At 41.9% G+C, this 26,703-nt stretch overlaps 1 protein-coding gene across 1 annotated transcript; it reads left to right on the top strand.

Moving 5' to 3' along the window:
• Nucleotides 1–1,090: 1,090 nt before the first annotated feature.
• LOC139448119 (coiled-coil domain-containing protein 39-like) lies at nt 1,091–25,715 on the top strand. The gene is made up of 22 exons (XM_071229635.1): nt 1,091–1,250; nt 3,933–4,199; nt 4,866–5,024; nt 6,492–6,584; nt 7,131–7,259; nt 9,747–9,938; nt 10,629–10,732; nt 11,045–11,282; nt 12,679–12,768; nt 13,554–13,718; nt 15,648–15,785; nt 16,864–16,980; nt 17,770–17,909; nt 18,729–18,804; nt 19,788–19,947; nt 20,835–20,941; nt 21,609–21,680; nt 22,242–22,310; nt 22,837–22,899; nt 23,285–23,401; nt 23,915–24,065; nt 25,478–25,715. The coding sequence occupies exons 1-22, from the start codon at nt 1,149–1,151 to the stop codon at nt 25,567–25,569; spliced, it is 2,841 nt and encodes a 946-aa protein (XP_071085736.1). The 5' UTR covers nt 1,091–1,148; the 3' UTR covers nt 25,570–25,715.
• The last annotated feature ends 988 nt before the right edge of the window (nt 25,716–26,703 follow it).

Here is a 26,703-nt window from a genome sequence, read left to right on the forward strand (position 1 = left end):
TGGTTAATCAGAGGCTATTTAAGCACAATAAGCCCCCTCTGATTAAAACAGCTGGTTTGGCTGCAGCATCACCGCGGAAGCGTATATTCATAGAATAGTACTTTTTTCAGTCATTGTCGTAAGCCATATTTAAATAATTATATCTACAATTAAAGGTTACAAAATGCAAAGTTGCAGTTACTGCACTTTTGAAAGGATGTGTGGGAATACATTCGTGCAGAAAACGCGATAGAAATCTACAAAGAGACAGTGTTTTAAGTTTTAGGGACAACGGAGAGCTTGGAATTTTGCGCTTTCTATAGTTGACTGTGACGTCATATCTTTTGCGTCACAATGAGCGATATGACGTCATAATGGTGAAGTGCGGTGTAGGATGAAAGCTTTGCAAAGCCAGCTTAGTTTTCTTTAGAGGTGCCCACCTCATGTTAGCTGACCAAGTTGCCGTGCTTATGTGCTTCCAATGCCTGTCAAATATTCGTTTGAACAAATACGGTGTAAACAAACTGCCTGAGCATATACAGCGCCATATTTTGTTTAAGGCTGTTGTCGGCGAATCCGTAATTCAGATCGAGAACCCACTCAAAACACTGGACTCAACCCATGCCTCTTCACTCAATATATTTGCTAGCACCAAAGAGTTCGCGTTTTATTTAGTCGTGCACGTTCGGTTCCGAATTCAATTTAGCGCGGTTAAATCTACAGGTAACCTAGCTAGCTATACATTGATAACACAGTATGTTTATCTCCTAATTGCTTGCACCGAAATATAATTTGGGAACTGAATTGGCAAACCAAATTGATTTAAGAAAACAAAAGGGTAAAAAGAGTACATCAAGAAATTTACGTATCTGAACCAATTTGAATTTGAATTGTTTCAGCCAACTGTTTTCCTCGTAAAAAGAAACGAAATTTGATTTTGCAGATGTTACAGTTATGCTAGTCCAGGTTCGAACTGCTCTTAGAAACATGAGTCATTCCCGGAGAATACAAATATAAATACCGACCCTGCTATTATAACAGAGTTGCGTCCCTTGGTAATATTTACATCCGGGCTTTGTGTATCCAAAGCAATGAAGAAACAATCCAGGCGGCCATCTTTGTTGTCATAAACGCGAAGTGCTGGATCGCCGCATCAAAAAACCGTCAAGATGAGCAACAGAGGGACGAACAGCATCCTAAGCGAAATAGAATGGGACGAAGGATTAAGTATGCCTGTCGCCAACGCCTCAAACAAGGTGTTGGAAGACCAGGTTAGTTTACGAGATAATGTTTTGTTGGTTGTCATAAACAAAATCAGTCAAAAATGTTAGAATATGCCCGATTGAGGAATGCACCTGTTTTTAAATTAGACAGAAATAATTACAGATGAACAGAAATAAGACCATGAAATGAATCATAAAAATATACCTGATAAACAATAGGGAGGCAGGATAAAATTTATAGCATATTACATAAAATATATCGACCACAGCTGAGCAAAGATAAAATTGTCCTGTTTTCGATCAAGAGTGTTTATAAACAAACGGACCTACACACCGTGTATATATCTGCAAATGTATGTAACTGCAAATGTTTAAAAGTGAATAAATATATTGTAGGGCCCATATTATATTCAGATAAAAATGAAAATACAAACGTATGACGTTTTGTTAGATCTATTTTTTTCATTTGGAAATTTTTTTAAACAAAAGACAAATATTTTCTGTACAAAATATATTTGAAACAACAGAATCTAGTCCTATCCAAGGAATTTTTGTGGCACCCTGCGAATAAAAAGTGAACATATTTTGGGATATTATCTCATATCTTTCATTATCTGAATAGTCATCATCACAGACACTCATAAAACTCTGAGTTCCATGTAACACAACATTTGTCACAGACCCGTCATTTAGCAGGAATATTGCTGAGTTTGGCATTAAGCAACAAAGAATTACTTGTCAAAAGTTTTCAAGCCCTGCTAAAACTTTGGTGTAGTGTTGTTTTCATACAAAATTATTGTTGGGTTTCATCCTTTAAATACAAATGCTAGGGTTGGGGATCACTTACAAATAAAGATTGATAGTTGCAGCGGTAGAAACTAACAATTTTAGTCCACTAGATCTTATATTATTATCATAAATGATAACATATAGCAAAACCCTTAAAAATGACAAATTTATGTACTAGTCCTCCTAATACCTTAACTTTTGGACAGTTTGGCTACAGGAGTAGTACCAATTTCTATCGCTGAGTTGTTACCGGTTAATGACAAGTCATTGTTTATTTACATGTTGTTGGTGTGTACCACATGCACAGGCTGCATCTGAATCCACAGATTCAACGTAGAAACATCAACATGATTAAGGAGAGTGCAGGGTAAAACAGCAACGATTTCTCTGGCGAAAACGCGTCGCATTTGGCGAAAACGGCTACTATGTGTCAGGCGAAAATGGCACCTCTATTTTTAATAACGATAAGGACGATTTATGTAGTATTATATCTTCATCACATGTTTACAATGTCAGCCTTTGAAATTTATCTTTCAATTCTGTTGTTTTTTTCACCAAAATAATATTCTAATAAGAGCCCCCTATTTCTAATTTTGAGAGTGCCCTGGGCGCTTATTATGTCGAATATGGTAATTATTAAATAATTAAGAATGTTCAAAATCATGTTTATTTATATATGGGTTAAAACAATTACATGGGGTTCATCCATACCTAGGGTATTTTTTAGGGTATTGTGTACTCTGTTGCATTTGCATGAGCATAAGTGAATTTGTACCAAAAGGAAATATTTACATTATTACTTAATGTACCTGTCCATTACAATTCAATACCCATATTCACTTCCCACAACGAAGCCCCTTAGAACTTATGTCCTACCTCAAATGAAACCCATGGAAACATGTGTCCTATCTCATATTCTCAGTCTAGCTCCCTGGAACAATAGGCTCACCATGTGCTAATACTAAACAATAATGAGAGCTAGAGATTCTACCATGACTAAATATAACGCAAACTCTTTGGTGTTAGCAAATATATTGAGTGAAGCTGCATGGGATTGAGTCCAGTGTTTTGATTGGGTTGTCGATCTGAATTACGGAATCACCGACAACAGCCTGTAAACAAAATATGGCGCTGTATAGATCCAAGCAGTTTGTTTACACAGTAATCCTTCACTCGAACATACGACAGGCATTTAAAGCATATAAGCACGGCAACTTGGTCAGCTAACATGAGGTGGGCACCCCTAAAGAAAACTAAGCAGGTTTGCAAGGCTTTCGTTCTACACTTCATGTCACCATTATGACGTCATATCGCCCAGTGGGACGCAAAAGATATGACGTCACAGTCATCTATAGAAAAGCGCAAAATTCCAAGCTCTCTGTTGTCTCCAAAACGTAAATTTTTTTTTTAGATTTCTATCATGTTTTCTGCACGAAATGCGTAGCCACACATCCTTTGAATATTGTAGTAACCGCATCTGTTCATTTTGTAACCTGTAGTTGTAGATATAATTATTTGAATATGCCTACCAACAATGACTAAAAAAGTGCTATTCTAAGAATACAAGCTTCCGCGGTGATGCGGGCTGTAAAACCATCTGTTTCAATCAGAGGGGGTTTATTGTGATTTGAAAGCCTCTGACTGACCAATCAGAATCGAATAATTTCCAAATTCATGATAGAATAAACACTAATGACAACTAGAGATTGACTGATAATTACAAGCTCTGTGCTCGCTTGTTAATTCAGCAGATTTGTACATACCCTGACACTGCGGTAATCTAGACTTGCCAAACATTATAGACTTGCATTGGCTGTATTGGATATATTTGTTTCAGGGTCTGTGTGACAGAGTAGGACCAGATAGGAATCGGTCATTTACTGAACAAATCACATGTCTGACAATGAATATATATCCATGCTCGACTATTTTTTTCTATAGGTACAATCAAGACAAAGATTAATAGTTACTCACAAAGAAGATTTAGAAGAAGTAGATGATCGTGTCAATGCTATGACCGAGCATCTGAAGAATGTTCGACAAGAGCTGCAGCACACACAGAGTCTGGTGAACGCCCGGAAGCACGAAACGGAGACCGAAAGTCACCTGTTGAAGATTGCACAGCGGGAAGATGGACGACTGCAACAAGAAATCAACAAGCTGGAGAAGGAACTTGAGGAGCTCAAGGAGAAGAAAAATATATATGAGGTAAGACAAGAGGAAGATGGGTTTCTAAGACATGAGTGTTTTTTTTTTAGACATGAAGGAAAGGGTTTTCTCTAACTATAAGCCACATAAGGATTTCAGGTTAGAGAAGGTCCACAACAAAGTCTTTTGGTTGGACAAGGTGACTCGACCCGTGAAGAACCGGGCTGGAATAGGTCTTCAGCAACCCATGCTTGCCATAAAAGGCGACTATGCTTGTCATAAGAGGCGACTATGCTTGTCGTAAGAGGCGACTAACGGGATCAGGTGGTCAGGCTCGCTGACTTGGTTGATGCATGTCATCTGTCCCAATTGTGTGGATCGATGTTCATTATGTCAGTCACTGGATTGTCTCGTCCAGGCTCGATTATTCTTGACCGCCGTCATATAGCTGGAATATTGTAGAGTGCGGAGTTAAACACCACACAGACAAACAAACAAGGCGACTGAATGGATCAAGTGATCAGGCTCGGTGATTTGGTTGATTGCATCCAACGACTTGGATTAATGCTCATAATATCAGTCACTGGATTGTCCAGGCCAGACGCCCTTATTTACATGCAGCCACCATATGGCTGGAATATTGCTGAGTGCAGCGTTAAACACCACACATCAAACTTGACCGGGAAAATCATGTCTCATTGCCAACTTTCATCATCTTCTCCCCAGAACAACATCTTCCGTCAGACCCAGAAATTAGAGGAGATGAAGTCACAGATGAACTGGGATCAGCAGGCTCTGGAGGCGTGGCTGGAGGAGTCGGCCAGGAAGGATGAGGATGCCATGACGCTCCAGAAGTACACGCGCCAGGATGAAAGCAAGATCAAGGTAAGGAAACAATGTTCCATTGCTGTGTAAGACATTAGTGGTCACATATTCTTGTGTTATTTGAGTCAGTCAAAGATATATTAAAATGTGCCAGACCAATTCTTTAAAACAGTTTCTCTGTTTTTTCGGATGATGATTTTTATGAAATGTTACCAAAGAAGACAGAGCTTACAGGGTTCAGTCTAGGAAATGTCTGACATGGGCCCTTTATCTGAAAAATTTAATATATTCTAGAGGTACACTCACACTTGCCCATGCAACACAATGATAAAATGCCCCATTGTCTTTGAAAATGTGGGCCTTTTTTCAAATTTAGGGGCTTAAAGCACAAGGCCCCACCCTTGAATTATCCCTGCGCTTGTACAGTCTGTGCCAAAAGTGTTTGCATCTACTAGCCCACTTTTGGTATTTAAAAATCAGTTTCTTTAAAATATATTTTAGTGTTATGATATGGACCTTTTTTAGCTCAGCTAACAAGACCTAACATAATTTTACTAGACTCGGTCTTTGGACCAGTTGCTAAAGTTGCTGACTGCTTTGATGTGTATTTTCATGATTATCTGTAGTACTACATGTTAGGTTGTAACCTCAGCACCATCAGCAATCTCATTAAAATCATATCTTAATTCTTGCTACCGCTAAACAAAGATCTGAGGACATCCCATTAGGGGTCATGTCAGAACAACCTTTCATCCGACCAATCAGAGCGTCGCTTACCAGATCATGAAAGTGACAATCATGCAACCTCGGAAACGTTATCACAGGGTATTCAGAACGATAGTAACTAGCTTAACGACAGAATCAATACAATCTAGACTATCTATTAGCCATTACAGAATGTTCTTTTGTTCAGGTTTCAATTTTTTTATCGGGAATTTGTCAAAATATGTTTCGAAGCGTTGTCGCCAATTTGAAATTAGTGCCATAAAGCACGAGAAAGCTGCCTTCTGATTGGCTAATGTCGACTTCTTGTCAGGCATTTCATTGATGTTACCCATAATGGGATGTCCTCAGATCTTTGTTCAGCGGCAGCGAGAACTAAAATCTGATTTTAATGAGATTGGCACCATCAGTTGACCTTGGGTCTGTCAGCATGTGGACATCAGTCAATGAGACAAGAGTTGTATGTCACACACAGGGGCAGACCCAGGATTTAATAAAAGGGTGGGGTCCACTTGGGCCATTAGTAACTTCAGTAGGGGGTGGGGGGTTTGTCCTACCCTGAAGCCAACCCAAACCTCACAAACACTACATGTAAACCATTATAAATAATTTTCTTTAACAACCAAATCAACATGGTATCATGGTAGAAAATGAGCATACAAAATGTCATTGGATATAAAAATGGGGGTGACCCCAGATTCCACCTTTTTGATCCACCACTGCATCAAAAAAAAAAAAAGTTGTACATAAGCTAGGTTTGATTTTCAGGACAAGCATGTCAATAGTTTCCTCTTTCTTCTCCAGGAGCTGTCTCTTCGCATGGAGAAGCTGACAGACGAAGCTGCTAAGAAACGCCATCAGTTGGATCATGAGATGACAGAAACCCTCACAGCCCAGGTAAGACAGGGTACAGGAGAAGGGCTAATCTATGTTTATAACGAACACGCTTACAACAAACATACCGATATAACAAACATACTTTTTTAGTCCCGGCCATTTGTTGTATATATGTTGTATATATGCTTATAATGAACTACGGTTATTACGAACTAAAATTAATGGTCCTTTTGAGTTCATTGTAACTGTAGTTTACTGTATGTATGTTTTTCTTGTAGCTGTTTTATTTGTATGTACATGCGCTAATAAAACTATATTAGACATGGTATTTGGTTTTAGACTGGCAGGGGTGAAAATTTAGTACTTAATTTATTATAACCTAAAGAAAAATTGGTGTTTTTTTAACAGAATTTAATCAACAAATGAAGACTCTGAGAAGATACCATGAGTTGCGTAGAACTGATCCACGCTTGATATTTAAATGAGTTGTTAGTGAAACATTACTACTTATTTGGAGGTGACTGCTAGTCCCTGGTACTTCTGACTGGCCTCCGACTTGGAACTAGTGTGTGTAGTAGTCCTTACAGTCACTGTTGTATTTGTTAGATTGAGCTGGACAAGACTGCTGAAGATTTCCGCAAGGCCCACTCGGAACGTCAGGAGCTGATCCAGCAGTGGGAGTACACCATCGAGCAGATGCAGCGGAGAGACAAGGAGATGGACCTGCTGGCTGCTGTAGGTTCACTATCCCTCTCTCACACTCACTCTCTCACTGTCCCTCTCTCACACTCTCTCACACTCATTCTCTCACTATCCTTCTCTCTAACTCACTCTCTCATTGTCCCTCCATCACATGCACTCTCTCAGTCCCTCTCTCACATGCACTCTCTCACACTCACTCTCTCACTGTCCCTCTCTCACATGCACTCTCTCACTATCCTTCTCTCACACTCACTCTCTCACTGTTCCTCTCTTACATGCACTCTCTCACTGTCCCTCTCTCACATGCACTCTCTCACTATCCTTCTCTCACACTCACTCTCTCATTGTCACTCTCTCACTATCCTTCTCTCACACTCACTTTCTCACTGTCCCTCTCTCACATGCACTCTCTCACTATCCTTCTCTCACACTCACTCTCTCACTGTCCTTCTCTCACACTCACTCTCTCATTGTCCCTCTCTCACATGCACTCTCTCACTGTCCCTCACACTCACTCTCTCACACTCACTCTCTCACTGTCCCTCACACACTGTTCCTCTCTCACTGTCCCTCTCTCACTGTCTCTCTCTCACACTCACTCTCTCACTGTCCGTCCTTCACATTCACTTTCTCACTGTCCCTCTCTCACACTCTCTCTCACACTCACTCTCTCACTGTCCCTCTCTCACACTCACTCTCTCACTGTCTCTCTCTCACACTCACTCTCACACTCTGTCTCTCACACACACTCACTGTCCCTCTCACACTCACTCTCTCACTGTCCCTCTCTCACACTCTCTCTCTCACTGTCTCTCTCACACTCACTCTCTCACTGTCTCTCTCTCACACTCTGTCTCTCACACACACTCACTGTCCCTCTCTCACACTCACTCTCTCACTGTCTCTCTCTCACACTCACTCTCTCACTGTCTCTCTCTCACACTCTGTCTCTCACACACACTCACTGTCCCTCTCTCACACTCACTCTCTCACTGTCCCTCTCTCACACTCACTCTCTCACTGTCCCTCTCTCACACTCACTCTCTCACTGTCCCTCTCTCACACTCTCTCTCACTCACACTCTCACTGTCCCTCTCTCACACTCACTCTCTCACACTCACTCTCTCACACTCACTCTCTCACTGTCCCTCTCTCACACTCACTCTCTCACTGTCCCTCTCTCACACTCACTCTCTCACTGTCCCTCTCTCACACTCTCTCTCACTCACACTCTCACTGTCCCTCTCTCACACTCACTCTCTCACTGTCCCTCTCTCACACTCACTCTCTCACTGTCCCTCTCTCACACTCACTCTCTCACTGTCCCTCTCTCACACTCTCTCTCACTCACACTCTCACTGTCCCTCTCTCACACTCACTCTCTCACACTCACTCTCTCACACTCACTCTCTCACTGTCCCTCTCTCACACTCACTCTCTCACTGTCCCTCTCTCACACTCACTCTCTCACTGTCCCTCTCTCACACTCTCTCTCACTCACACTCTCACTGTCCCTCTCTCACACTCACTCTCTCACACTCACTCTCTCACACTCACTCTCTCACTGTCCCTCTCTCACACTCACTCTCTCACTGTCCCTCATTCACACTCACTCTCTCACTGTCCCTCTCTCACACTCTCTCTCACTGTCCCTCTCTCACACTCACTCTCTCACACTCACTCTCTCACTGTCCCTCACTCACTGTCCCTCTCTCACTGTCTCTCTCTCACACTCACTCTCTCACTGTTCCCCTCTCACACTCACTCTCTCACTGTCCGTCCTTCACATTCACTTTCTCACTGTCCCTCTCTCACACTCTCTCTCACACTCACTCTCTCACTGTCCCCCTCTCACACTCACTCTCTCACTGTCCGTCCTTCACATTCACTTTCTCACTGTCCCTCTCTCACACTCTCTCTCACACTCACTCTCTCACTGTCCCTCTCTCACACTCACTCTCTCACTCTCACTCTCTCACTCTTGCAGTCTCGTCAGAGGTGACTGATGGGATCAGGTATTCGAGGCTTGGTGAATTGGTTGATGAATGTCACCACAGGGATAGACATTAATCTAGAAAGTATACTAGCCCTAATAGTGACATACAGGAATATCCCCAAAATGTTTGAAATTCTACTAGCCCTCAGGATACCTTTGGCATGAACGAAAATGTTCCCGCACCATATGCCAATCACATAGATCGATGCTCATATTGTTAATCACTGGATTGTCTGGTCCAGATTTGATTATTAACAGGCTGCCACCATATAGCTGGAATATTGCTAGGTGAGGCGTTAAACAACAAACAAACAAGATGCTATGAACGCGGAAGCAATCTCTTGAAATGGGTGAAAATCCATCAATATGAAGTGTGTGTGTGTGTGTGTGTGTGTGTATTTCATCCTCTAGCTTTGTGTTTATGCTATGTCTCATCAATTGTGCTTCAAATGAAAATTATTCCTTCAAAAACTGAAATGATAAATCCTCTATATAAATAACACCGTCTCTTATTTGCCTCCCAGCAATTGGCGCGTGTGAAGCTGGAAGTGCGGAAACGCGAGGAGTCCATCAAGGAGAAGCAACAGTTCCTGGAATACGAGATCGAGAACAACAAGGACCAAGAAGTTAAGATCTCCAGCGCCGAGCGGCAGTCCGCAAAACAACGCCTCGACCTCCAGGAAGCTGAAACACAGCGAGTACAGTTTCAAGATGAGGTGGGATGATAACAATAAACTATTTTAATTGATATGATTACTTGGTACCATCTGGGGTGGTCTGGTAGCCTTTTGGTAAAGCATTCGGTCATGACGCCGACGACCCGGGTTCGATTCACGACATGAGTACAATGTGGGAAGCCCATTTCTGGTGTACCCCGCCGTGATATTGCTGGAATAGTGCTAAAAGCGGCGTAAAACTAGACTCAGCCACTGACTTGATACCATCTGTCGTGCAGAAATTTGTAAGAAGTTGGAAGCAGCTTTGAATTTAAATGACTCCCATTCCCATCTTCCAGTGGAGGTCGTGGTCATGTGCACAGCGTGCGGGTCACACATCAGGGGACGTTAAACAACTTTGGTCGTGGAGAGTAGTTGGATGGGTGACCGTCTATTGGCAGGTCGATTCCCGAGAGTTTCCAGGGCCTCGGCCCTGTCCCACATTGAACCACCTGTTGCACATGTGGTGATGCCTTGGGCAATTGACTTTGTTCACCCAGCAGCGAAAGGGTACCCGGTAGGATGAAACGGTAATATGACCGTTAACCTTCTAGTGCCTCATGGGCAGCTGGGGTGCTGAGAAAGAAAACTGGGTGCTCGCTGATCCATAGACTATAGTGCACAATGATGATGATGATGATGATTGTTGTTGTTATTATCATTATTGCATCAAGATGTTTTGTGTTGTAGCTCGATGCCTTGAAGCGTACAGTTGATCGCACCAACACAGATCTGGAGGTGACCCGGTCTCAAGTCAAACAGCTCAGAAAGGAGGTGATAGAAAAAGCAGACAGGTACGATGTAAAACTGAAATAGGATTGTAGTGATTTGACATTGCTTGTAGATTTGAGGCAAAAATTGGTTTTTATTTAGAATCTGAGATTGGTGGTCATAAATGTATAAGTGTTGATGACCTGTTGGTGAAGTGACCTGTAGCAATTATTCATCAAAGCCATTTTTCACCAATCTCGATCAAAGACGTAACTGGCCGTGTTGAACCGTGAAGAATTTTACCTAAGCCTAGATGCCTTTTGAAATTAAAATCCAGCCTTTTTTTCTCTATCCTCTCTGAACCCGTTTTCACCTATCCATGAATCTGCTTCTAGGTTAGAGGATGCCAAACTCCTCCGTGAGACGCTGGTGAAGAAGTTGAAGGTGGCAACAGAGTCGACGCTGACTGCTGAAGAGAGGGCAGCCATGATGGGATCTCTACTGAATGAAGAGGAAACTCGGCAGGAGGAAATTGAGCAGGAACTCAAACAGCTGAGAGACATGCAGTTCCGGAAAGCTGAGGAGATGTACGCAAGTAAACGAGACGAGAAGAATACAGAGGCTGAGATACAGGTGAGATATATGTCTCAGACCATTATCAAGCTGATACTGAATGAACAATGGAATATGATTTTGTAACATACAGTCAAGTCCCGTTAATCCGACATTGTTGGTTGCAAATGATTATGTTGGATTAACAAGTATGTCGGATAAACGGAATTAGGTATTATCAACGTTCGTGATCGAAAATTGGACAACTACACGATAGATAACGATTCAAACATGTTGTAATAATAAAAGGAAATATTCATATTGTTGTGTTACATTGTTTGCGGAATATGTTTTCTAATCATGCAACCTCTAAAGTTTAACACAAAACACAAAGTTTATCTCAGCAGACATTTAAATATGCAGCTACTCGCCGACTCATCTCGCATCAAAACATGGGGCTATGTACTCGCGGGCAGATGACCATGGAGTACGCTGATCACCGTGTTGGATTAACGAGACTGATAAATGAGTGATTTCAGCAAATCGTTGCAAATTAGGTGTGTGGGAGTCGGAGTGCGAGACTGTTGGATTAACGGGTCTAAACAGCACTGATTTAATCGGTTCCCATCATTTGCGTCGGATAAAGCCGATTGTCGGATTAATGAGTGTCGGATAAACGAGACTTGACTGTATTTTGTCACGATACAAATGGATCGGACACAAGTTGTGACACTTACATGGTCGTTGCTTGAGTGATTATTTGGAATGAGTACATATAGTACCGTATTCGACGTAATGAGTTGAGTTGAAAGATCGTAAATTTCGTGGTTTGTACTGAAAGCCTGAAATGATACAAAAGAAAAGTCTGTGCATATTATACACGACAGATATATTTTCCAGAATTTAATTGCCCATAATTAAGGGTGCGTATAACACACGGGTGCGTATTATACACAAATAAATAAGTCTTGTGTACATTGATCAATTGGAAGCTGTGCTAATTGGGATTGGTCACTACCCAATATATTAGCAAATATCGCCATGTACGCTTATTAGAGCGGGGCGCTTATTACGTCAAATACGGTAATCATGAAACAAGACATGTAGCAGATTTCTTTGTCTGCTAGGTTCATTTCATTTCACTTATTTTCAAGTACTGATCTTACCAAGCAATGGAATGATGACCTGTATGAATAATATGTAATTATTCTTTGTTATAAAAGAGAAGACGTGTGTAGTGGTTGTTAATTAGTTTACTGGTTGACATGGCTTACCGTATATCTTGACTCTGGACATTTTCATAATTGATGACCTTCCTTCTGTTTACACAAATATACCATCAATGGATGCTCTCTTGAATCAACGTATATCAGGTATCATCCAGAACTTTCCGTTCTATAATCTGAGAGTTTGTTTTGACATGAGAGTTATCTCCCTTTAGTCATGCTATTCATTACCTGATGGGGTTCTGTTTTAGGGAAGTTATGCAGCCATGCGGAACCTCGGCAGCAAAGTGAACAAACTCGATCATGATTCTCTGAAACAGCAAGAAATCATCTATAACCAGGTGGGTACCATGTCTGTGGTCAAAAATTCCCATTTCGTCATGTCTGTGGAGAGTAATGTTTTCATCCTGGAGGGTGTTAGAACTGGCCATTTGCATGCTCTGCTAGTCGTACAAAGCAGCTAAATGGAATGGGGAATCGGGGTGCATGTCATTGTACATTGTGGATTTTCCTCATAGTATCAACCACACGTTTGTTTTGTTCAGACTTAATTATTTACAGAACTCTTCAGATAGTTGTGATTGTTCATCCGTGACCATCTCGTGTTATTCCGGGTCAAGCCGAATAGCGACTCGTGCCCCTCTCATGGCCATTTTTGCGACCGGGTTCCGTCTTAGCGGAAATGGGCAGACCTGAAACAATTGTTAACTCGTTGCGTAATGGTTCACATATATTTCCCCATATATTATACATATTTTAGATGCAATTTAAATCACAGCTGGACATGCAGAATTATACAGTATGATTGAACACATTTAACTGTGTCTTGGGTATATTTTTAGATGCAAGACATATGTAAAATCAAAAATCATTTCTGAGGGATTCTTTGACGAAGAACTTGAAATCATACGCGCATTCTGATTGGTTTGTCGTATTTTCGCACATAACATTCATCGATAGGGGGACTAGTCTTCTTGCAGGTTACTGAAATGGGCGAGTGGTGACGAATGGTGATTGTTGTGTTAAACAACGACAAACCCATTTATTAATCTTCAACCATCTGGTAAACTGTTTAACTTTGAGTGAGACGGTTGATGTGTTACTGAAACTGTCATGTGTTTGCCAGGACTTCTCCATCCAACAACTGGAGCGTCGGATCAACCGGATGAGTGGAGAGCGGAGCAATGAGGAGAAGATCCAACTGGAAGCGCGGATAGCGGAACTCACTGGAGAGCTGGACAACAAGAATTCCACCCACGTGCTGCTGACAAGTCAGCTCAAGAGACTACAGGTTACACATCGAATCAATTTGTCTAATTCACCTACACAAAAAATACTACAAACAATAAGTCATACATTGCATGTCATTTGAAGCACCCGGGGCGGTCGGGTAGCCTCGTGGTTAAGGCATTCGCTCGACACGCCAAAGGCCCGGGTTTGATTCCCGACATGGGTACAATGTGTGAAGCTTATTTCTGGTTCCCCCACCGTGAAATTGCTGGAGTATTGCTAAAAGCGGCGTAAAACCATACTCACTCACTCACACATTTGAAGCACCCTATTTTTTCATGAATTATACATGTCAAATCAAATAAACAGTTGGTTCTGCTGAGACAGCAGTAAGTTGATCAATTATCGTATGAGAATTATTTATCAATATACAATGATGCAGGAAGCCAAATTGAAAAATTCTGTTCTTGTTATCCCCTGTCACAACAGAGGGGATACAGAAACTGGCTCTGTCCGTCCATGCATCACATTACGTTTCCGGAGCAGAACTCTGAAACCATAAGAGATCACTTTACAGAACTTGGTACATACATTCACCATATGGTGTAGTTGTGCCTTTGCTATTTAGGATTTCCCCCCAAAAAAATTATTTTATGTGAATTTTATAAATTTGGACTTAGTCACTTATCACTGCTTAACTGAATAAAGGCAGTAGGTTTCATTTCCGGAGCGGAACTAGAATATTATTTGAGATATCTTTAAGAATTTTGGTAAACACATTCACCATATAGTGTAGATGTGCCTTTTGCTATTTATGATTCCCCCAATTTTTTGTTTTTAGATAAATTCTATAAATTTAGATTTTAATTGAATGGAAGCAATCTTAACAATTTTACCTCGTTTCTGTCATGTACTTCTCGAAGAAACTTTGTACAATATCAGTATAGGCTGTTATAGAGTGTTTGTTCTTTAAAGATTTCAAAATTATGTTTTATTTTCTTATTTCAATTAAATGGCACACAAGTAGACACTGCAACAAAGAAAGCTATGAAAGGATTCATATCATAGTATATGCTTTGGAAATTTACCAGGTTTTGAGGGGTCAGCATGCTTACAACTTTTGTACCTTATCTGTACCATTTACCTAACCTAACCTAACTACTAGGGCTGCAACGAATACACTATGAGGCTTATACGATTCGTATCACGAATATAGGGTAACGAATATGAATATTAATTCACGGATACAATAACAAGTCTGATGTAGCAGCTGAAATATTATTTGTATTATTTGTTATATTCAGTGAAACATTGACAACATAAATTATTTGACATGGTTTGTTAATGATTAATATATTATACATTTATATTCTGCACTTATCCAGGAACTAGTATCTGCTCAAATGCTACAATGACCAGTGACCACAATACTGTCAAACTAAATATTATAAGAGTGTTATGTTTGAAGAAATCTATGCATATTAAATGTTCTTATGATATTTTTGGGTACAGGGTATGTAAATATGCAGATGCTTGCATATTCAAAAATATTCTATTCTAGTGGCCACGAATAACAAATTCAATTCGTGAATGGATACAGTTCGATTCACCGAATACGCGAGTGAATCGTAACAGCCCTAATAACTACAATGCTCGACAATACAATTCATAATATCTAAATGAGTGAATTGTTCAGTGCTCAAGGATACAAAATATTCTAAGCCTTCACCTACTGGAAGCTGATAATAACCTTTGTTTATCATACAATTATACAATACTAAAGCAGATATTTGCCCCAAGTTTTATAGAGATGTTATACAGTAGCTCTTGTATTCAACCTCTTCCACAAGCAGGTGGACAACTGATAGTTTACCATGTCACATTTGATGGTGCATATCATTATCTTCATGATTGGACAATGGGTGGGGTATATAGATAACTTGGTCTTCTAGTTTTCATGTATGACTGTATGACATTTTCTGTGTTGCAGGATGACATCCGGCGCGTGACGAGGGAGCTCGGGGAGAGTGGGGCAGAGAAGTCCGATCTCACCAGCAAGATTGAGGAGCTCAATCTCTACAATGACAGCTCGGAGAGGGAGCTGAGGAAGATCATCCATGCCAAACAGGTACGTCGCTTGAAACTGTTGACCTCTTAGAACATGCAGGATTCTGCTTGAAAAAAATGGCATATTTATTCAGATTAATGTCGGTGAAAACACTTTTCTCCCTTCAATACAGTTATTTAAGAATAAGAAGTTGTCTCCCTTTGCATGGTCTGTCGTGCCCTCATCGTGTCGATTCCTGAGAATAAAGAAGCATGCGTGTGATTCAAAACATGGATAATAATGGTCATAATAATTTCCCTGTTTAGTTCTTCATCACTGTGGGGCAGTTGGGTAGCCTAGTGGTTAAAGCGTTCGCTCGTCACGCCGAAGACCCAGGTTCGATTCCCGACATGGGTACAATGTATGAAGCCCATTTCTGGTGTCCCCCGCCATGATATTGCTGGAATATTGCGAAAAGTGGTGTAAAACCATACTCACTCACATACTCTTCATCACTGTGTGACATGCAGATGTCAGTTACAAAATTCCAGCTGTATCTGGTGGTAGAAGGAAGCCCTGTGTCAGGGACAGAAGACTTCATGTGAAGCATTGTTCTGGATCATGAAGCTTAAGGTTATGACAGCTTTAGAAATTGGCACTATCCTAGGGACTAGTAGGAATTTGCCCTTTTTAGGGTTTTGCTATATGTTATCATTATAAGAACTAGTGGGCTAAAACTGTTAGTTTCTGTCGCTGTTGTGACCAGAAATAAAAAATGATATCAAATTAGCTTCGTATAGATCACTTTTTCCAGAGGGTTGCTTCAAATCATGTGTGGCAGAGACTGCCAGACCCACCATGGCCTCTAGCATCATGTTTAGTAGAATTTAGTGTTCTTCTATGGACAGTTATTAGCTAGGCTTACGAGTCCAAACAGAATTTTACTAGAATCTGGCTTCAAACTAGTGGCTAAAGACGCAGACCTGACATGAGTGCTAAGTGATTGTAATCCAAGATCTAAAATAAGAGTCATGAGCTTGAGTATTTGGAAGTTGTCACAATCCATCACCTTTGAAGAGAGTACGAAATATGTTTGGTTTTCTAGAATAAAGACTGTTGAGTTTATGAACCAGCTTGTCACTGTTGTTATGTCCTGCAGGATCTGATGGTAGACGAGAACCTGATGAAGCTGGAGATCAAGCGTCTGAGGGACATGCTCAACAGCAAGGCTGACTGTGTGTTGAGTATGGAGAAGAGGAAGCTGCAGCTGGAGACAGTAAGTGTTGTCTACATCCTGACTGTGTAGGCTGTAACAGCAGCAGCTCAGGGGTAAACCGTTTGAAGTTCTGGAGTGCTGGGAATTTCTTTATGAATTGTTTGGGAAAATGTTAAAAAAAACGAAGAAATATTCTGTTCCAAACAAACATCCCAGCACCACTCCATCCCATACACCATCACCCTACCCCAGCACTCCACCCCATACCCCACCAGCCCATACCCATACACTACCACCTCACCATCCCATCCCATATCCATACCGCACAAACCCCGACCCATCACACTAGCCCATACCCCACCACTCCATACCCATACCCTATCACCCAAGCACTCCAACCCATACCCATATACTACCACCCCAGCACTCCAACCCATACCCATACACTACCACCCCACCACCCCACCACCCCGACCCATATCCATACCCTACCACCCCTCCACCTCATACCCCACTACCCCACCACTCTACCCCATACCCCACCATTCTACCCCATACCCATACCCCACCACCCTATCCAATACTCCACCACCCCACCCCATACGTCACAACCCCACCACTCCACCCGATACCCCACCACCCCACCACTCTACCCCATACTCATACCTCATCCCATACTCATCCCATACTCCACCACTCCACCACCGCACCACCCCACCCCATGCTCCACAACCCCATCACTCTACCCCATACTCCACCACTCCACCACTCCACATACTCCACCACCCCACCCCATACTGGCTCAGACCATTTAAGGTGTGGCACTACTCATACATGTTGTGTCCCCAGGCCATGAAGGAGAGGCGCCAGGAGATCAACATCCACAAGGACATGCTGACAGCTCAGTTCCGGGTGGCTGACGACGAGAGGCAGCAGATCAGTGCCGAGCTGCATGAGAGAATCTCAAAGATTGACAAACTCAGAAAGAGGTTAGTTACCATTAAACGCACAAGCCACCATATCACGTGACGCAACAGTAGACAGTACTGAAGCTCAAATTTAGATCTTGTGTGATACACTTTTCCTCCAAGGGATAACAAGGTCCTCAGCACCCCATTGTTACAAGAGACAACTCCAGTGGGAATCAAGATGGTGACTGGGTGCCGTCTTACCCCCACAGCATCGTTTGTCATAGTCTTCCAAAAATCTGAACGAGAAATAATTATTTGAAACATAGTTGTAATCGTGCTGATTGTGGCACAAAAACAGTATTGTTTTGACTCAATAACAGATTTAGTAGGATTTTTATTCAAGAGGGGGCACGGGTGGCAGTCGTCTAGGGAACTGCAATTAGCTGTGCAGAGTTGCTTCCCTTTGGCATACAAGCAATCTGTGATCATGGTTCAGTTCCAGAATAGCCCTGATTATGTTTCTAGGTTTGTCAGTACCATACCTGTGCTCATGGGTTTCACCAAAGTAGTAAACGTTTGAGACCTGCATCACTTCAGTTCCCCTCCGCATCAATCTCACATCCGTAACTTGGATACTGTTTAAAGCAGCTTTAAACCAAACTCACTCACTCATTCACTCATTTTAGTGGAGAAGGGCAATAAGATATGGATGACAAACGATACTGATGAATTCATCTGCTCTTTAATGCTTAGATATTATTTCAGGATTAATGGCATTTAAGAGCATATTTGATTTCCAAGAGGGGTTATTCATTCCCATGAACCACCCCTTGGATCTGTCTTTCACTCAAGTATGTCCTCCTGCAGTGATGTAATCTGTGGATGGTCTGTCTACAGGTACGAGATCCTGATGGTGTCCATGGCTCCACCAGAAGGGGAGGAGGAGCGATCACAAGCCTACTATGTCATCAAGGTAAAAGACCCGTGAAGATCGGTGGTAGAATAGGTCTTCAGCAACCCATACTTGCCGTAAAAAGCGACTATGCTTGTCGTAAGAGGCGACTAACAGGATCGAGTGGTCAGGCTCGCTGTCTTGGTTTCATGCATGTCATCGTATCCCAATTGTGTTGATCTATGCTCATGATGTCAATCACTGAATTGTCTGGTCCAGGCTCGATGATTTACAGTTGCCATCATATAGATAGAATATTGCTGAGTGCGGCTTTAAACAACGAACAAGGTAGACATCAAGGTAAAAACAATGTCTTCACTGACATCATGTCATTCACTTCAGATATGTCCGCAACCCTTCTGCTATTTATGCAGGAAAGCGTTCGCTCGTCACACCGAAGACTCGTGCTCGATTCTCGACTTGGGTACAATGTGTGAAACCCATTTCTGGTGTCCCCGCCGTGATATTGCTGGAATATTGCTTAAAGCGGCATAAAACCATACTCACTATTTATGAAGGCCACTAGCCAAAGTACCAGTGCTCTGCTCTGCTCTGCTCTGCTCTTGCTCTGCTCGGCTCGGCTCTGCTCGGCTCGGCTCGGCTCGGCTCGGCTCGGCTCGGCTCGGCTCGGCTCGGCTCGGCTCGGCTCGGCTCGGCTCGGCTCGGCTCGGCTCGGCTCGGCTCGGCTAGTCTGAGGACTGTCAGCTAAGTTGACCTCTGAGCAGTAGACCTCTGTGTTATATGCTGACCCTACCTGTCCCTGTTGAGTTTCTGGCTTAGAATTTGTTCCCCAAAACCTATGCTTATCGTCAGTGGTCAGGATCTGTGACATGATTGACTGGGTATCATCATAACCAGACAGTGGATCACTGCTCATAATGTCAATCACGGGTTTGTCTAATGCAGACACGATTAATTAAAAGCTGCCATCCTATTGCTGAAATTTTGCTGAGAGTTTCACTACACAACAAACACACAGTTGCAACCTCAGTGCTTGTCCTCAGGCTGCCCAGGACAAGGAGGAGCTGCAGCGGGAGGGGGATGAGCTCGACGCCCAGATCAGGAAGGCTGAGAAGGAGATCCGAGCTCTGGAGAACACTCTCAAACTGATGAACAGCCGCAATGAAACCTACAGGAAGAGCTTCAACAAGATTACAGAGACAAGTGAGTGCTTCAGCCAAGCAAACATCTCTTATAGAATAGTCTTGAAGCATTACTGAGATATGTGAGATACATTGTATTTTGAAGTAATGAAGTATGTGTGCTGGAGATGATGTTGTGATGAAGTTTCTTACACACCTGTGGGTGAGAAACCTGTTTGAGATAACTGGTATCAAACATGCATGAGATCAAATTCCAGGTCCGTGATTGGTAACTCCATGGTGATGACCTGAGGTCAGATTATGACATACTACTTTCCTGATTGTTATTCATTGATATATTTCTCTTGCTTCAGTCAAATTCACCTTAGTCGAAACTTTATGGTTTTTGAGTGTTTAATAAATTGTCTTTGATCTTATCCATTATCAATGCTAAAGTGAGAGTTTAGGATGTGTTAGAAACAGATTACTCACTCGTGTTTGTCAGACAGCATTTATCTTACATCTTGTTTTTTTCAAACCGTTTCTGACTCACTTTTGCTCATTAGATACTCTTTGAAGCAATTCTTAAGATGAATGGTATCTGACAGACACTCATGTAGTAATCTGTTTCTTACACACCCGACAATCTAGCATTTTAGCATTTAATTGATGCATATTTTGTCTATTCTCATGACCACAGTGGCACATCAATACATAACACAATGGTCATTTGTGATGTCATCCGGCCTACTGTTTACTACTCATAACTAGTGTCACCCTCCACAACAACACTTCCACCATACCTGTAGATTATCAAGGCGATGATGACAATGCAAACTAGATAAGGTCAAAGAACATTAACGCACAGATGTAGGTGAATTCGACCAAAGCACGAAAACTTATCATTGAATCCCAATCAGGAAAGTAGTCTGTCATTATCTGATCTTAACCTGTGTGTTTATGCTGCAGGTGATGAGATGGAGGAGAAGCAGCAGCTGGAGGAGCAGATGCGGGCCGTGATGGACAAGTACAAGTACAAGAGGAGGCAAATCAGGGAGCTCCAGGATGACCTGCAGGTAGGGGAGACTACTCTCGCTTATTTTCCTCGCTGCCACAATTCTTGTATTTCAAAGATTTTCAGTCATCAGTATGATAATAATTCATACCAGGTTCAAGGTTTAATTGTTCTTTGTTGTGTCCCTTGGGCACGCCAAAAACCTATGATTGTGGGTTCGAATCCCGGTTCCCCCGATTATGTTTCTAGGTTTATCAGCACCATACCTGTGCTTGTGGGTTTCACCGAAGTGGTAAATATCTGAGACCTGCATCACCTCGGGCTTTCCTCCCACATTAAGCTGACACGCCGCAATATAACTGGAATACTGTTACAAGAGGCGTTAATCCAGTCTCACTCACTCACTAATTGTTCTTTGGGGATTGGGGATCAGAAATAGTCCTCAGTAAATGGGGATTAGGTGATCAGACTGGTTAGCTGAATGTAAGTCATAATACTACTATTCTAGGGGTGCTCATTCTGTCAGTCACCGGTTTGCAGGACTTTGTTTTATACATGTGACTGTCATGGAGCTGGAAGATTAGTGCAACATAAAACAACATTCATTCACACAAAATGTCGACCTGCACATGTATACTACTCACAGAAAGCAAAGCCCCCAACACAATACCTGATACATAAAGTGCACCTACACATTAAAATGAATTGATGAATCTGTTGATTTCCAGACGATGAGCAACACTCTGGACAATCTCACAAGAGATGAAGATGCATATGTTGATATGATTGAGGACAAGAAGGTAATATTTGATTATCATCTTAATTCTTGTTTTGAACTGATGGCTGAATGTTTGCTCAGTGGTGATCACAGGCAGATACTCCCATCCTTTGTTTAATATCCTTGATCCGCCCTTGTCTTCTATTTGATGATATGTAACCGCCTGCATGGTCTAGTGGTAGAGTGTCCGCCCAGAGAGCAGAAGGTCCGGGGTTCGATCCCCAGCCGCGTCATACCAAAAAACTTTAAAAGATGGTACTTGTTGTTACCCTGTCTGGCGCTCGGCATTAAGGGGCTCAAACAAGGACTGGTCGGCTCAGAGTCAGTATACTGTGTCTGAGTGGGGTATTCATGATAAACTGTGGCATGGTCTCTCAGTGAGCTAGCACTATAAATTGGCATCAATCCGGACTAGTACAAGCAGCCACACACACACACACGTGCATGCACGTCGCTATATAAGTGCAATAATCTTGGACACAACATTAATCCCAATTTCACCTCATCATCAGTATCTCAAAATTGTGTGTGTAATGCTGAAATTATTGTTTTGTTATTAAATGTAATGGTATTTGTTTTTCAGAACAAAATTCTCCAACTGACCAAAGACCTTGAAGTCCAGAGAACCAAACTGGAGAGAGTTTCAAAACAGGCATGTGTAGCTTCAGTTGTAATGCCATATGTGCATGTGTAATATTACTGACTATTTATTTTAGAAATACACCTGTGGAGAACTATGTAGCATATGTTTTTATCTTTTCCCCAAAAATATTACCACCCACATGGTAACACCAAAACAGCATCTCAACAACTCTTCAGCATGATATGCCAGGTTGTCAAGTATTATACACTGCATCATCCCATTCAGTGGAACTTGGCCTGTGTATTAATAAAAGATTTTATTGGTCGTATTCAGTTTTTAGTTCATATGTGTGTGTTACATGTTAGACATATCATGTATACTACTCAAAAGAAGTTAAGGATCACCCGATTCTTTCATATTGGTAATGTTAATCTGTCATGGCATCAGAGATGAACTATTGTAATATGAAAGAATCAGGTGATCCTTAACTTTTTTTGAGTAGTATATGAATGCCCCCAATGTGGAAATCTGTTAAACATCCTTAAATGTTACTGAGGATGTAATGAGGTTTAACATGTTATTCTTCATATTCCAGAATGTCAAATATGCAAGAGAAGTCCGTTCTGCCAAAAAAAGCAAGGGTGAAACACCAGAAGAGGTAAGATTTCTCCTCGACACTTATTCAGATTCTCCAACTTAACAGCTCAATCTTGAGTCGCCGTAAAAGGCGACTATGCTTGTCATAAAAGTTGACTAACGGGATCGGGTGGTCAGCCTCACTGAATTGGTTGATGCATGTCATTGTATCCCAGTTGCGTGGATCGATGCTCATGATGTCAATCACAGGATTGTCTGGTCCAGACTTGATCATTTACAGACCACCGTCATAAAGCTGGAATATTGCTGACTGTGGCATTAAACAACAAACAAACAAAAAGAAAAGAATCTTAACTCTGGATAACCTGTTTCCTTTTCCTTTTTTTCATTTTTGGAACATTAAAGCTAAATGTAATGTTTGTCTGATGCTTGTGTTGTTGTTCCAGCGTGACTTTGAAGTCCGTGAGATGCGTGAGTTCAACAAATCCATCATGAAAGGTGTCTCTGATGTCGTACAGGTCCACACCGAACTCAATGAAGCTGTGAACATGTACTTCTCTCAGGTCAGTAGCTCACCAGAGTGGTTGTCATATGACTCACAGGTCATTGGTCTATCGGAGGATTATATGATGTTCTCGGGCAAGTAGTCTATCAGAGAGGGTTATATAATGTTCTCAAGTCAGTAGCCCTTCACAAAGGGTTACGTAAGTCTTTCAGGTCAGTAGCCCCGCAGATAGGTTGTCATTTAACACTCTCATGTCAGTAGCCCATCAGGTAGGTTTTTCACAGCAGCTGGAACTGTATATTGTCTCTGTATCCAGGCTAACCTGCCACCCCCAACGCCGAGTGGCCACCGCCCAGGCAGTTCTCGCAGCACCTGTAACTGTATATTGTCTCTGTATCCAGGCTAACCTGCCACCCCCCACGTCGAGTGGCCACCGCCCAGGCAGTTCTCGCAGCACCTGTAACTGTATATTGTCTCTGTATCCAGGCTAACCTGCCACCCCCCACGTCGAGTGGCCACCGCCCAGGCAGTTCTCACACCACCTGTAACTGTATATTGTCTCTGTATCCAGGCTAACCTGCCACCCCCCACTCCGAGTGGCCACCGCCCAGGCAGTTCTCGCAGCAGCCTGTCCTCAGCCCGCAGTTCCATGTCCAGCATCAAGAGCATCCAGTCGTCCCGGAGCCAACCTTCCTCCATACAGATCGGGGCCGACTTTGAAGGTCAGTGTCCAGTGTTTTCAGGTTTTCTGTGAAATGTAGTAAAAAAAGGAGTTTTTGTGGACACTTTGTAGTTATTTCAAGCCTTTTCTTTTGTGTATATATGTAAACATTTATTGGATACAGTGTGAGTATTCAGACAGCACCTTCCCAAGGCCATGGAGTTAACTGACTGACAAAGTCCGGTTTCAAAGCTTGCCGAACTAGGCTGGAATTATGGAGTTAAATTTTGGCTGGACTAAGGAGTCTATGCATAGACCAATCCAAATCACATAACGAAATCAACATCCAGTTCGTAAACTGCCATGGAGATTTCGGTCGAAAGGATTTGCAACCGCCAACTTTTCATCAACACATTTTTTGAAAATCTTGTCATGTTTTTGATCAAGGTCTTCACCTGGTTTGATGCACTTCTCAAAGAAAGACCCGTTTTATTACAATATAGATCTTGATTATCGATCAGATCGTCTTCACTTGGTGCCGCCATTTTGTTTGAAGCAAAAAGGATGTGATATCAGAGGGGGAATAGCCACTGATGGGGCTACAGTCAGGCCCTGAGATTCCAGACTAGTTCGCCAAGGGTGGAAACTGGGCTTTTAAAGCCAGTTACCTCCCTTGCTTCGGGAAGATGGCTTCAAAAGTGACAGGACAGACCATATTTTCTTGTGCATATAACAGATTTCTTTACAGTAAACACAACAGTGTTGAAAGGATTGTAACTGCTCAGTAACTATTATCAAAACAGTTTAGTTTCATGGATGTTTGAACTAATTCTGTTCTCTACCACTCGATCTCTGACAAAAGTTAACTTATGTGTGGTGCTTATTACTATTATTAAAACCCATGCCTTTTGGCATCTTGGCAATGTGGTTATCATATGGTCTAGTGGTAGAGCATCTGCCCAGAGAGCGGGAGGACAGGGGGTCATACCAAAAGACTTCAAAAGATGGTATTTGTTGTTACCCAGCCTGGTGCTCGGCAATAAGGGGCTAAAACAAGGCCTGGTCGGCTCGGACTCAGTATTCTGTGTCTGAGCGGGGTATTCATGTTAAACTGCGGCATGGTATCTCAGTGGGCTAGCACTATAAAATCGGCATTAGTCCGGACTAGTACAAGCAGCCACACAAATACATGCTCATCACTTTAAAAGTGCAATAATCTTCAATGCGACATTAAACCTCTTTTGACCTATTATATGGTTATCATATGGTTATCATGTGTGCTTATGTTGTTATATGGTTATCATGAAGTTATCATGTGGTTATCATCTGTGGTCATGTATGGTTATCATAAGGTTATCATGTATTGTCATGTTATATGGTTATAAGGTTATCACAAGAGTATCATGTGGTTATATGGTTATCATGTGTGGTTATATGGTTCTATAGTTATCATATGGTTATTGTCATGCCCAGGGCCTGGATCTCCCAGCAGCGCCCGCAGCGGTAGCTCCATCGGCAGTGTGCGTAGTGACCGCAGCCGTGCCAGCATCACCGGACGCAAGTAACCAAGCACCTGCCTTCACTCCAGCCACCTGTGATACGTCTTTCAGAAGATTTTTTAACATAGAACATCTACTGTCGTATATTCCATTGAAGAACCATTCCAATTTATTTTATTTTTAAATCATTTCTTATCGAATAGGAGGATTACAGTGTTAAAATGTCAAAATTATTGTTTAGAATCTGAAATACATTAACTCTTCTGAGAGAAAAAATGAAGATTACTGCTTTCAAGACTATAAAGCTTGTATTTTATGTCAAGTACAAAAGTTCAACACTGTCTTATTTGGAACCTGGATTTTTTAATCTTTCATTTGTTTCCTTTGCCTGCATGGTGTTTTTTGTATAAAGATCACCTAATTACAGCATGAATGGGCTTGTTTCACAATTCTGCATAGAAATTTGCCAAACTTTATGCAGGAAACTGTTCTTATCAAGTGATTGTATTGTGTCACGTCGAAATGAGATGTTTCAAACACAAAAGTATTTAATGTACATTCATATTTGTCTTACCATTGTAAATAATATTTAGTTTGTATTTATACAATTGTATAGAAAAGCTTGTCAAGTATAAATTGTGAATCACTGATTAAATTTTGTAAAAGTGGAAATTTTTTATGTTTGTCATCAAATGATGTTATTCTCTTGCTTGAACCATTAACTGTATCTGCACTCCAGTGGTTCTCTGGTCCAGACCGGCAGAAAACAACATTCCTCAGTCGAGAGACCGGCGACAGGTTCCTGTGGATAGAGGATCCTCGAGGGCAGAAATTCAGGGTTTGATCCTTGGCCACGTCATACCAAAAGACATTAAAATAGGGTACTTGGCACTCAGCATTAAGGGGCTAAAACAAGGACTGGTCAGCTCGGAGTCAGTATACAGTGTCTGAGTGGGGTATTCATGTTAAACTGCGGTATGGTATCTCAGTGGGCTAGGACTATAAAATCGGCATCAGTCCAGACTAGTACAAGCAGCTACGCATGGCACTAATGAGTGCAATAATTTTGTGTTTACCCTTAGTGCTCGCGTTCCATTTATGTACCTGCTCTATATGGCTCTGTGCCTCAACAGGGGGGCACGGGTGGACCAGTCGTCCAAGGCTCCGCGATTCGCTGGGCAGAGTTGCGTCCCTTGGACA

The sequence above is a fragment of the Haliotis cracherodii genome, unplaced genomic scaffold, assembly GCF_022045235.1.
Source record: "Haliotis cracherodii isolate W230 unplaced genomic scaffold, xgHalCrac1.p SCAF_7, whole genome shotgun sequence".
Classification (NCBI taxonomy): domain Eukaryota; kingdom Metazoa; phylum Mollusca; class Gastropoda; order Lepetellida; family Haliotidae; genus Haliotis; species Haliotis cracherodii.

Bases quoted from the DNA above. Each gene is read 5' to 3' on its own strand.
- LOC139448119 (XM_071229635.1), top strand. From the start codon at position 1,149: ATGAGCAACAGAGGGACGAACAGCATCCTAAGCGAAATAGAATGGGAC. The intron at 10,733-11,044 runs GTACGATGTAAA...ATCTGCTTCTAG, and splicing joins GTGATAGAAAAAGCAGACAG to GTTAGAGGATGCCAAACTCC. The intron at 18,805-19,787 runs GTAAAAGACCCG...GCTTGTCCTCAG, and splicing joins AAGCCTACTATGTCATCAAG to GCTGCCCAGGACAAGGAGGA.